This window comes from Typopeltis vanoorti, chromosome 1, assembly GCF_054136105.1.
Source record: "Typopeltis vanoorti isolate ZY-2024b chromosome 1, IOZ_Tvanoo_1.0, whole genome shotgun sequence".
NCBI classification, from domain to species: domain Eukaryota; kingdom Metazoa; phylum Arthropoda; class Arachnida; order Uropygi; family Thelyphonidae; genus Typopeltis; species Typopeltis vanoorti.
Genome location: NC_143549.1, coordinates 173431452 through 173445271, shown reverse-complemented (window position 1 = coordinate 173445271; position 13820 = coordinate 173431452). Strand labels below are relative to the sequence as shown.

Genomic DNA, 13820 nt, shown 5'->3' with positions numbered 1-13820 from the left:
ACAGAATTTTTTTTAATGGCTTAGAAGTTTTTAAGGCTACTTAAAATAATTTTATTCATGATATGAATTAAAGGTTGTCTTATCTGAATATTATTGTTTTAAATATGGTATTTTTTTTATGGATAATATTTCAAATGATTATCCTTTGAGTGAATAGTATTTTTTGTTGGATATTTACATGTTTTTTTTTTTTTTTTGTGACAACTGTAATTATTTTGACATATCTGATCTTTAGTTTTTATATATATATTTTATTGACAATTTTACTTTGTCTTCTAAGTTACTTTTGTGATTTACCTTTCAGAGGCTTATTAGTATCTTATTTGAATCTAAAGGATATGGAGAAAAATGGTGGCAGATTAAATATACTCAGATATATTTTACATCGATTCTGGAGGTAATGTATTTTCCTAACTTTAATTGAATGTAACATTATTATTATTATTGCTAGTAAATTTATAGATCAGCAGCTTTGTGTTAAGCACATGTTATTATTGTCTATAATAGAAAAAATTATATTTAAGTTTTTGCTACCTTGAAAAAGGTAGCATGTATTGTTAGCATGTAATACACCTTTTTCAACAGTATTTTTACAAAAGAAATCATTTAATTAAAAGTCTGCAAGCTGATTTTAATCAGCTACAGGACTTTTTTATATCTGAATATTTTTCAAATATTCAGATATAAAAATCAGCTTGCAGACTTTTAATTAAATGATTTCTTTTATAAAAACACTGTTGAAAAAGGTGTATTACATGCTAACAATAATAAAAGAAGTGATGGATGCTATAAATATAGACACAGACATAACTACCCTCCCAGTTGATTTCTGTTGTAGTTTAACATTGCAAGACCAGTGGATAGAACTATTATTACGAATGAGTTCAACTATGGAAATATAAACTGAGGTAAGGAGAAAGCATACAAGACATGAGAAAGAGAATTTATAGTTACTGAGAATCTGAGCATCTGTATGTGGTAGCTATTTTGTCTCCAATTAAAGGCAAAGTTCATGCAGTTTCACCTTTCTTCTTCTTCCCATAGTCCACAAAAGTACTATTGAGTATATATTAGGAAATATTCCACTCATTCCTTGATTGACACTTAGCTTTCAGCCATGTAATAGATGGTATATAAAAAAAACTCCAATTTTTTTATACCAGTTTATTCTAAGTCCGCCTCTTTTTTGAGTTTCTGGAATAAGTTCTTTAGGAACTTGTATTGGGAGACCATTAGATCTGCTGATGCTGTTTCCTTTGAATCTTTGTTATGATTTTATATCTCAGACACCAGAAAAAGAATTGATTCTTTGTCTTACTTCAAAATTTGTGACATGATCAGTGTATGGTTTCTTTAGGAGTCATCTATAGCACCTCATTTCAAATGCCACCAACCTCTTTTCATCTTCTTTTAGACGGGTCCAAGTTTTTCTTACATATAGAAGTACTGAATTGACTAATGTGTCAATAAGGCATAATCTGTTTGTAATTGTAAAGTTGTTATCATTCCATAGTGGTTCTTGTTTCTGGAGCGTTGTTGCTTTGGCAATTTGTGTTCTAATATCCTGTCTTGATCATCCATCTTTATTAAGGATGTAGGATGTTGCCTAGGTATTTAAACTGATCAACTTCTGTGAGTATATCCTCGAATAAGAGTTTTTCAGTTTCAGTCACAGCACTTTCTTCTTGGTCAGAAGTGCAGATATTTGTCATTGTTTTTGATTTTTGGGTACATATAGCTGAATCAAATATATTTTTGAAGAGTATGATCTAACTTTATGGTGATTTCCTGAAGATCTGGTTTGTTTTCTTCTAGGAGATCAATATCATCAGCAAATTTTAGATTGTTTATGTGCACATTTCTTTGAATAAAAAGAGATATATGTTGAACTATAAGGCAGATGATTATGATAAAATGAGATGACAGGTTGAAGTAGCACCTTAGCATGAAAACTTCTTGTTAGAGGAATAAGTGCTTGGAAAGTGTATGATGGTTAAATGTTAAATGTCTGAAAGAAGCTACAGCTGATTGTATACCAAGAAGCAAATAAATTGCATGGAGTTAAATGAATGAATGAGACTTGGAAGCAAAAGAAAATGATATGAATCCAATACCGGTAGAAAGGTAATGATCAGGCTCAGAAACACTATAGAAAGCAGTCTAGGAAAGTGACAGCTATGATGAGTAAGCAAAATTATAGAATACTTTTTTTTAGTTTCTGTCAAGTTAAAGAAAAAACAACCATTGAGAAACAACCTTGGTGAATGCAGATAGTAGGCAATTTTCAGATGCTTTAGAAATAGTTTACTTGTTAAATTATCAGTTTAGTAACATAAAAGACAGATCCATTAATTATCTAAGTGCTGAGGTTGAGCCATTCGGAGAATACAGGTGGATGAGTTGAAGGTATTAAAGCTATTGCAAGAGCTTGATTTGAACACAGTAGTGAGATTGGATGGGATATCAGTATTGGCAGAGTGCTGAAGGAATGTATAGAAGAATTAGTAGTACCTCTGACTTGTTTATTATTATTATTGCAGTAACTTCCATGGAATCAATGGCTTCATCTTGGGTGGGCTCACTCAACCAGCAACATGTCTATCATAATGAACTTTGAAGTTATTTACATTTTCTGCATTTATAATGCATTCTACTCACCAACTACTCTCCATGATAAAAAATATATCCTCACACTCTTCTTCACCACAACTTTATACGACTTCCAGGAATGGCCTCTCATTCTTCCTATCTTAACATCCACCCTTTTTTATAATTCCTTCTGTATTAATCTGTTAGAATCCCTTAACTAACTTGAAGATCTCTACATTGATGTGTTGTAAGTGGATGTAGTGATAGATTTGAGTTGTGCTAAATAAATATTTTTAAACAGTGAATAGTGTAGCTATTGTAATTTGTGCTGCATTTTTTTTAATCTGCATTTTTAATCATATATGGGTATTTCTCATAGTACCCATATATAAAAAGGGAAATAAAACTGAATGTGAGAATTACAGAAATATTTTTATACTGAGTGTTCCTGGTAAGATTTAAGTAAGCATACTTGAGAAACGGTTGAGAAGGATTGTGGAAGAGAAGCATGGTGAAGAATAAGCTGGTTTCAGGCCAAATAGAGACTGTCAGGATCAGATTTGCACTTTAGGACAAATGGTTGAGAAATGATGGGAATATAACAAAGATCTGTATTTAAGTTTTGTAGACTTGCAGAAGGAAGTACAGGAAGATGTTTGTTGTTAAATCTGGTGTCAGACAAGGATGTATGTTATCCCCTCTGTTATTAATTATCTATATGGATCACATTATGAAGGAAAGTAGTAATAAACCTGATATCAATATTGGAGATGTTAATTTCAGCTCTTCGCTTTATGCAGATGATGTTATACTTCTAAATAAATCTGCTACGAGTCTGCAAGATTCCCTGACTAAATTGAATAACTGTTGTAATAAATATGGTATGAAGGTCAGAAGTAACAAGACAAAGACAATGAAAATAGGCAGAAGCATTGAAAATATCAACTGTATTGTGAATGGAGAACCTATAGAACAAGTAAAACATTTCAGCTACTTAGGCATGATGTTTAGTGAACATGGTAAATTAAATATGGAAATAGATACCAGAATCGACAAAGCTGGTATGGTATGGTATGGTAGGAAGTCAGTTGAATAAATTTATATGGAATAAGATAGAAATTAGTCAAAACACTAAATTAGCTCTATGCAATACAGTGTTCAAACCAATTTTAACTTATGGATCTGAGAGCTGGGTCAAAATAAAACACTTGACCAAAGACCAGAGACAGCATATATGAGAGTCCCAAGAAAGATTAGGGGCATGAACAATAGCATCAGTGGCAATATCATATTAAAAATGAGAATATTAAGAAAAAACTTGACATTGTCAGCAGGGCTTCCGTGGGTTTGCACCGCATGGGTGCAAAATGTTTGTGCCCCACTTCCATTAAAAATTAAAATATCCCAAAGTTACAAATCATTTTATTATACTGCACATTAAGAGGAATGTATATTAAAATAAATTTTATGAATGCTTTTTATGAACATGTTCGATTACACCGCCCCTAAATTGTGCCGCTGGGATTCATTGCACCCTTTGCACCCTGGTACGGAATGGGCCTGATTGTCAGCATCCAGGAATGCATTAGCAGAGCTAATCTCTAGTGGTACGGTCACTTAAACCGTATGGGAGAGGAAAGATTAGGAAAACAAGTGTTCTCTGCCCATTCGGCAGGAAAAAGACCCAGAGGAAGACCAAGATCTAAATGGATTGATACAGTAAAAAGTGCCTTAGAAAATAGAAATATAAGATCTGATAATGTTGGAATCTTGACAGGTAACAGACTGATTTGGAGGAAAATTGTAGATAGGAAGTTAGTAATGATGTGAGTTTGTCATGTAGTACTATCATATCCTCTACACCCCTTCAGGGTATATATCAGGAATTTGATGATGATGATAGGCAATTTAGAAGAGCTTAGGTATTGCATTTTTGCAATGCATCCACTGGGAAAAATCCAAGGTAAAACTTGATCTTCGTACCTTAGCCTTCTATGCTGTTGATGAGTGCTTTTTTTACCGATGCTGTTTTCAGAAGCAGGCATCAATGTTAGTGTTACAGTATTGCACAAAAAAAACAACAACTGAACTTCGACACCCCGTTGAGTACACATGCACTATGAAATATTCCATTTGACTGCATGCACATTAATAGAAGAGCATGTTTAGAGTCTGTGCCATTACATTTAGCTGTAGCAATGTTGTTGACATTAAGGAAAAGATATTTATTGTTGAGCATTATTTTCATTCATATGGAGTTGATAGAGCATATGGTTCAAGACTACAACATGTTTGTGAGCAGTTTCTTTGTTATTTCCATAAGAATACCCCAAGAAATAGCATCATCATTACCTTAATCAAGAAGTTACCGTATACTGGGAGTGTTCTGACATAATGCAAAGGGCATTTGGGGAGACCATGAACTGTTAACACAAATGAGAATCACAGGCATGTACTAGAGTAAGTGCTACAGTCTTTGAAATGCAGTCAATGCAGAAAAGTGGTAAAACTTGGGATACCAAAGTGGTCACTAGAGAGAGAGAGTCCTTAAGGAGCTGGGTACCTTTTGATATATCATGGCAGGAATACTGTGCATGCAATGCTAGCCAATATCTATGAAGATCCTTCCTCCATTAATGTCTGGTTCTTGAATGAAGTGGATTTCCATCTAAGCAGTAATGTTAACAGATGAACCTACAGGTTTCTTGGTTTCTCGAGACCTGAAATTATCAAAAAGAAACCTCTTCACAAGGAGAAGGTCACTGCATGGTGTGCAGTTTCTAGCCATGTCATAATTGGGCCCCCACTTCATTAAAGAGGGTGGTGTAACTGTAAACTTGAATAACGAATGCTACATTACAAATATTTTGGTTCTGTTCACCCAGGATTTGCATAGGACATGTCCAAAGGCGAATTCTCCATGCTTGCTATGCTTGCTCCACAAGCTCATTACTTGAGAAAGAAGTAATATTTATTTGTTAATAAATGCATACATTTATAAGCATTCCATTTAGGCTTTTATTTTTGTAAACAGAAGAAGTCTTAGGCTTGTGTGGCAATAATTGAGCTTTACGTTGTGTATCGAAAGCCGATGCTTGCTCATCTAGTCAAAGCTACCTTGGCTTGCTCGGTTGTGGGAGCTTCCAGGTTCTTGCTGCAGCACTGTGATTTCCATGCGTGCGCATAGTCATTTCCACTCCTTCACTTCGTCTCACTCTGTTGCTTAAACACAGGGCATACGCAGTGAAAGTAGCTCTAGCCGGTGAGCTTCAGCCAGCCTTTACAAGTATGCATGTTGCTTGGAAAATTAAGTTACAACCAACTTTTTATGACGATGTTATTGATCAGTTCATAAAGAAGAACCATAGGGTAGAATTTGTATTCAAGTAGGTCAGCTAAATTGAAAAATATAGAATATCATTTGTAAAAAAAATGTTGTATTTGTATGATTAAATGTACATAAATTTCTAAATATATAGTTTTAAATGGTCAGTAATTCATTATTCTGCTAATCAGACTTCAATCCACCTCTCACTCCCTGAATGGTAACAAGAATAAGCGTGAATTGCAAGACCAGCATTCGCCCCTGAACATGTCATACAAAAAACATACCATTTCATGCACAGGTATTCCAACATGATGGAGCAATCTATCACACATTCACATGGTTCTAGAGCCTAGTTATTAGAACATTTCTCCAGGAGGATCATTTCAAGGTTCAGAAAATTCCTCTACCCTTCACGTTCTCCTGATCTCACATCATTTGATGCCTTCGTTTGGGGTATTTTGAAGGAATGGGTATTCCATCATGAACTTCCTTCAAACCTTGATGAATTAAGGGAATAAAATTACATGATATGTCCACTAGACATCCCAACCCTTGTTCTCCAAGGTGACAGAGAACCTTTGCACTACCAAACCTATCTTGAAAGACATGTTTGCCCATTTTGAGCACAAAATCTACATTCCTTAATGCTTTATGCATTCGACTGAAATTCCACCAATAGTTGTGGATGTACATATCATCATTTGTAAATAAACTTGTTAATAAACCCTTTTACTCCATAACATTATGTCATGGTAGTTACTGTTTTTTTTTTTTTTTTGAAGTTGATAGTACATGAACAGATTTTGAATCAGTGTCCTGTGAAGTTGAAATTAACAGGCTGGTATATCTGATAGGATGTTGTTACAGGACAGGTAATCAGAATACTAATTGTGAAATGTTTAAACAAATTGGATGGGCATGTAAAAAGAACATGATTCTGATTGGAGACTAATTACAGGAATATAGAATGGAAGGAGGAGATAATATATGTGAATAAGGAGAGTGAGTTGGTTGAATTTCTGAGGGATAAATATCTTAAGTAACATGTAACTGAAGCAGCTACAGGCTTTAATGTTTTGGATTTGGTGATAACTTCACAAGATATAGTTGTTAATGAGGTATTAACACTGCTGCCAGTTGGTGAGAGTGATTATTCGTTTGGGAAGTGGTGAAAAAGAAAAGATTACTGCCAAAAATGAATATATGTGGAAGAAAAAGGAGTGGCGGGGGGGGGGGAGAGGATAAGAGAAATTCTTCACTCAGTAAGCATCAATATCAATATAATGGATAGATGAGCTGTTCAAAAAAGATGTTGCCAGTGCAGCATCTTTTTTGCACTGTCACACAAGCAATATATAACTGCATACCAAGTGTTAAGCAAGTAAAGAGAGTAGGAGTGACATGGATGGTGATATGACATGAGAGTGAAATCAAGCAAGTTATGTTGGAAAAGAAAATTCTATGGAGGAGGTGGAAGACGGTGGTGAATTGGATCCATGAAGAGTATAAAGTGCAGGGTAAGAGGGTGACAAGCATGGTAATGAAAGAAAAGGTGCAGTATAAAAGGAGATTGGCTGATCAAACCAAGGTTAATTGAAGGGAATTTTTCTGCTTTATGGCAAGCAAGAGAAAGAATAATTTTGGCAGGTTGAAACTGGAAAAAATCCTCTACCTTTGTATGAGACTGCCTAACTTACTTTCAGTTGAAAGTTGATAAACTTCCCTTTATCAACTGATAAAGGGAAAAACCTGATAAAGGTTCTTCCCCTCCTAGAAAGGAATTGAACCTAGGTCTTTCCAGCCAAAGGGAATTTCAAAAACCAATTGAGCTATGGAGCCTCTAAGGCTGTGGAAATGGATGATAATCACCATGCATTATTCTTAAGAAATCTGCACAACAGTTAACTATACCTTGACCTGGTAGTTTGATGAAAGTCATGCAGTGGGTAAGGTTCCTAAGGAGCGGAAAGAAAGCAAAATAACCACTCCACAAGCATGGTTCTTGGACAGAAGTTTCCAATTATAGAGCAGTCTGTATAACTAGAGTTGTAGTCAAGGTGTTGGAGAGATTGATTAGGAATAGAATACAGGATTGGGTTGATGGACATAGCATTCATTATGATGATCAACATGGATATGTCGAGGGTACGTCTTGTTATAGCAATTTATTTGCATTTTATGATAAGGTAATGAGTGTGTTAGATAAGGGAGAATCATATACAATAATATCCTTAGATTTTGCAAATGCTTTTGATCAATTACCACATGATAAGTTGCTGTACAAGTTGCAGTGGATGAGAATAGTATATTGATTAAATGGATTGGACATTGGCTCTCTGAACGATACCAATAAGATATGTATGATGGAGCAGCATGTCTCAAAAAAAAGGAGAGTAATCTTTTATCAGTAAATCAGGACTCTCTGGATGTTGGCAATGGAAAGAAAGGTTGAAGAAATGCAGAGGAGGAAAATAGGTGATATGATAGAGATTTTTAAGCTAGTGAGAGTATTTTATAAAAAGAGTAGAAGGTGAGAGAGGAAGAACCAGAGGTCATCCATGGAAGTTATGTGACATTGTGGTGAAGAGGGGTGTGAGTAGTAGATATTTTAAATGGAGAATGATATATTCTCCTCGGTCTCTTATCCATCAAACTCTGTAATCCACATTCCCTCAACTGCTCTTCATAACCAACACTTCAGAATCCTGATATCACTTTGGTCATTTTTGACCCTCCCCCCCTCAAGGGATTCCACACACATATCATAATGGTCCAATCACACAGTAATCCATGTGTGGTCAGACCAATGCCTTATATAGAAGCACCACCACCACCACCACCACCACCACCACTACATGTCAATATACTTTTATCATAGCAGTAATACGATGTGCAATCTTTACAACACTTGCAATGTGCCCTCAGAACTTTAGTTCACTGTCTACCATCATCACAAGATCAATATCATCCACTTCCTGAAGTACAGCTCCGCCAATACAGTATTATCCTTATATCTCTGCATCCCAAAGTGCAACACCTTGTTTTTATTAATATTAAAACTATAACCCAACTCATCTGTCAGGCTAAAAATCTATTCAAATCTTCCTGTAGAGAATTAACATCAGCAATACTTCTGATAATTTTACCTAATTTTGCATCATCACTATACGTTTGAAGATCACCAGTTAATCCACATGAAATATCATTAACAAATAAGTTAAATAACAGGAACCCAAGAATAGAATCCTGAGGCATGCCACTGGTCACCTTCCCTTTCTGAGACACTGCTCCATCATGCACAACTTGCTGGTATTCTTTCAGAAAGTTAATCTTCAATCCATCTAACCAATCTGTTATCTATTCCCATCTTATGCAATTTATACACCACTCTATCTTGTGGTAATCTATCAAATGCCTTTCAAAGTCCAAGAAAATCACTGTATATGAATCTCCCTTATCCAACGCATTTGTAACCTTATCATAAAATGTAAGCAGATTGCTAAAACAAGACCTTCCCTTCACAAATCCATGCTGACCATCATAGAGAATCTTATGCCCATCAACCCAATCCTGTATTCTATTCTTAACCAATTTCTCCAACACTTTGACTACAACTGCAGATATACAGACTAGTCTATAATTGGAAACTTCTGTCCTAGAACCATTCTTGTGGAGAAGTACAATTTTGTATGCTTTCCAATCTTCATTATCATCATCATCACATTCCTGACATGTACCCTCAAGGGATGTACAGGATATGATAGTACTACATGAAAAATTTACATCATTACTAACTTCCTATCTACAATTTTACTCCAAATCAGTCTGTTACTTGTCAAGACTCCAGTATTATCAGATCTTATATTTCTATCATCTAAGGCACTTTGTACCGTATCAATCCACCTATTTCTTGGTCTTCCTCTGGGTCGTTTTCCTGCCAACCTGGCAGAGAACACTTGTTTAGCTAATCTTTCCTCGCCCATTCTGCTTAAGTGCAAGACTTTCATTGAATAATAAGGTGAAGGGCTAACTCTTTTGCACATTCGTTAAAAATATGTGTGGTGATATATCATCTATTCCTGTAGCCTTATTAACATGTAATCCAAGCAACACTTGATACACTTCTGATTCTTTCATCTTTGATTCTCCCAATACATGCCTCCCTTCTACATGTTGCACAGCATCATTCACACCACTATGATATGCATCGATGAATTATTCATTAAATAATTCCACCATTATATCTGCTATGGTTATTCACTAGTGTCAACCTGTCATAGGCAGAGGAGAGTGGATATGATAGGCACTTATAAGTTAGTAAAGGGATTCTATAAAATTGACAAAATTATATCAAAAAAAAAAAAGGAGTCACACTGGGAAATTGCCTAAGAGTGTGGTTAGTAAGGGTATGCAGACTAGGTTCTTCATTTGAAGACTGGCGAATGAGTGGAATGGATTGCCACAGGTGGTTATGAGTGCCCCAACAGTAAATAAGTTTAAAGAGATGGTATTGTGTTAATGGATACTGTGGGTCTCCCACAATGAGTCTTTTGACTCCATGGGGTATCCATATAATAATAATATTAAAATAGTCATATGTGGTCTAATTTTACATTTGTAAAATTTTAAATTTAACTATATAAAATCTGGCTATGAGGAGAAATGAACTATCATTCTAACAATGATTCATTAGCAATAGTTGTTGGAAGTTTTCTCACTTGGTTACAAAGTAAATTATACTAGACAGGTTATTACATTATTGTTTTAGTCTTTTATCTAATTTCTGATATCAAGATGGACAGCATGGGTTTGCAAGGGTGGTCACGTTTTAGTAATCTACTTACTTATTACAATAAAGTGACTGCTTCCGTGGACACAGGAGAATGATACACAATAATATACTTAGATTTTGCAAAGGCTTTTGATAGAGTATCTCATGATAAATTGATAGTCAAATTAGAGCAGATGGGATTGATATTAGATAAGTGCATTAGATTGGAGACTGGCTATCTGATAGGTATCAACAAGTTGTGTATGGGGGGGGGGATATCCAGGAAAAGGAAAGTCACTAGCGGAGTGCCTCAGTGATCTGTTTTGGGGCCATTACTGTTTAACTTGTATATTAACGATATAAGTGAAGATTTGGATGGAAATATTCAGTTGTTTGTAGATGATGCAAAGTTGGGACAAACCATGAAGAGTAGTGAAGATGTTGTGGCCTTACAAAAGACTTGAATAAATTGAGTGATTGGGCACAGAAATGGAGATGTGAGTTCATTGTTGCAAAATGTATACGTTTTAAAATTTGGAAAACAAAGTTGGAATGCAGAATTTATGCTTGGTAAGGATATATTGTTGGAGGTGGAAGAAATAAGAGATCTGGGGGTGATAGTGGATAAGGGGACACATAGCCAAAATTGTGAAGACAACACAAAGGCTTCTGGGAATGATGCAGAGGACACTGACGTGTAGAAGTAGGGAGATTCTTGTTCCATTGTAATAAGGCTTTGATTAGGCCACACATGGACTATTGTGCCCAGATTTGGTCACCTGGTTTTCAGAAGGATGAAGAGATGTTGGAAAGGGTCCAGAGGCGATTGACTATGGTAGTTTCTGACCTCTGGAATGTCGAGTATGAGGAAAGATTGAGAAGATGTAATTTGCAGAGTCTGGTAGACAGGAGGAAGAGGGGAGATATGATAGAGACCTGCAAGTTGGTTAGGGGTTGTTATAGGATCAATGCTGGAGAAGTTCTACAGAAAATAGTGGGAGATCAGGGAAGAACTAGAGGTCATCCCTGGAAAGTGTATAAAGAGAGTGTGAGAGTAGGGGAGTGAGGGGCAGATTTTTTCTGTGCAGAGTTGTGAATGATTGGAATACCTTGCCTGAGAGTGTGGTGTCTGCAAGGAGTTTGAATGTATTCAAGGCATGGTATGATGAGCTGTGTGTGTGTGATAAAAGGACATCCGAGATGAGTCTTTGACTCCATGAGGTCTTGGGTAATAATAATAAGATGTGCTGAATCTGATTTTGAGATACTGATGCAGTGGATGCAAAATCAAGAACTTCCATATACACACACAGCCTGTTCATCGAGATACTTTATACACAAACTTTTGTTTACTTATGCTTGGTTTAATATAATTTGTTATTATTATTACTATTCAGGGCCGCTCCATGGAATCACAAGACTCATTGTGGGAGCCCCATCTTACACAACACAAATTCTTCTATCATGCCACTGTTCACCATTTTTGCTCTCACTGCCCTATCAGAAAATTCATTCCATGATCCAATGGCCATTTATGCCACTTCTCATTCTCTTACTCACTACTTCTTTTTTGCAACCACAAGGGCAATGGATTGACTTTATCCTTGTTCCTTCTCCTTGAAAAATCTTCCTAGTGTAAATCCTTTCTTGTGTAGAGGCTTAAGTGCTGTGAGGACATTATGTTGGAGGTTTAATGGATTTTTTACAACACTCAAAAAGAATTAAAATAGAATTTAATACTTCCTATATTTCGTCCTAGTCACTAGGACATCTACGGGGATTACAAAAACAATTAATGTAACATGCACACAAAAACTTACAATACTAAGCCCAACCACGTGGGTGACACTAAAGTCCTATCTAGGTGGAGCGCCCTCTAAGGGCGGTAGTAGGTGGCCTGGAATGTAAGGTGGGACCTCTGGTGATGAGTGTTTCCCAAATCTTTGGAAGCTTAATGCAACAGTATTTATTAAGATTTGGTTGGTTTCTGAGAGCTGCTGCTGCTTCTAAGAAAAGTCTCTCTTCTAATCAAAGCTTACTAATATGTCTATACAGACATATTAGTAAGCTTTGATATCTCCTCTTTGTTTACCAATATTCCCTTAACTGACACTTTATCTCTCTTAGAAAACATTTTTCCCTCTGACATCTTAGATCTCTTTTCCTTTGCCATCAACTCTGGGTATTTCTCTTGGAAGAACAAAATCTACAAGCAGATAGAGGGAACCGCCATGGGTTCCCCCCTCTCACCCCCCCTTGCCAATTTCTATATGGAAGATTTCGAAAAACGAGCCATAGACTCAGCCCCACTCAAACCTTCTATCTGGCTAAGATATGTAGATGATGTGTTCTCTATTTGGCCTTATGGCCCAGACACGTTAGACTCCTTCCTCAGTCATCTCAATAGCCTACATCCAAGAATCCAGTTTACTATGGAAAAGGAAAAGAACAATTGTTTACCCTTCCTAGACACCTTAGTCACACGCCTGCCTAATGATACACTTGCCTTCACTATATACAGAAACCCCACACACACAGGCAGATACATTCACAAACTCTCCCACCACCACCCCTCACAACAATATGGCATCATTAAAACTCTTACCAAGAGAGCCCACAATCTTTGTTTCAGTGGAACCGCCCTCAATACTGAGCTTAACTACATACACAGAACTTTCCTCTCCAATGGCTACAGTGAACACAGTATCAAAAAAATAATCAATTTTTCCCCCATTCCCCGTCCCTCTCATCAACAAGAATTGAAAAATGCCATCACCATACCCTACATCCTTGGCACATCTGAAAAAATAGCCAAGATACTAAAAAAGTATAACCTACACACAGCATATAAGCCCTACCGCAAACTTGCTACCTTTATCCGTTCTACGAAAGATCAGCTCCCTCCTCTCTCTCTCTGCCTGGAGTTTACAAAGTACCCTGTTCCTGTAAGCTGGCGTACTTTGGACAGACAGGCAGATCAGCATCCATCCGCCTGGAGGAACGCAAGTCGTACATTGTTAAACACAACTATGGACATTCAGGCTTGGCTGACCATGTTTTGGACACCACCCACAGAGTATCATTGAAGAAAACCACCATGCTCCGCCACAGCAAATTCAAGAAAGAGAGACT

General features: G+C 36.3%; 1 protein-coding gene across 1 annotated transcript in view; it reads left to right on the top strand.

Moving 5' to 3' along the window:
• Positions 1-313: 313 nt before the first annotated feature.
• LOC150110649 (O-acyltransferase like protein-like) overlaps positions 314-13820 on the top strand; it is a 91869-nt gene continuing 78362 nt past the window's right edge. Inside the window, exon 1 of the mRNA XM_090395500.1 lies at positions 314-397. Within this exon, the coding sequence (XP_090251626.1) occupies positions 339-397 (59 nt within the window). The 5' untranslated portion in view covers positions 314-338. The remainder of the gene's footprint in view (positions 398-13820) is intronic.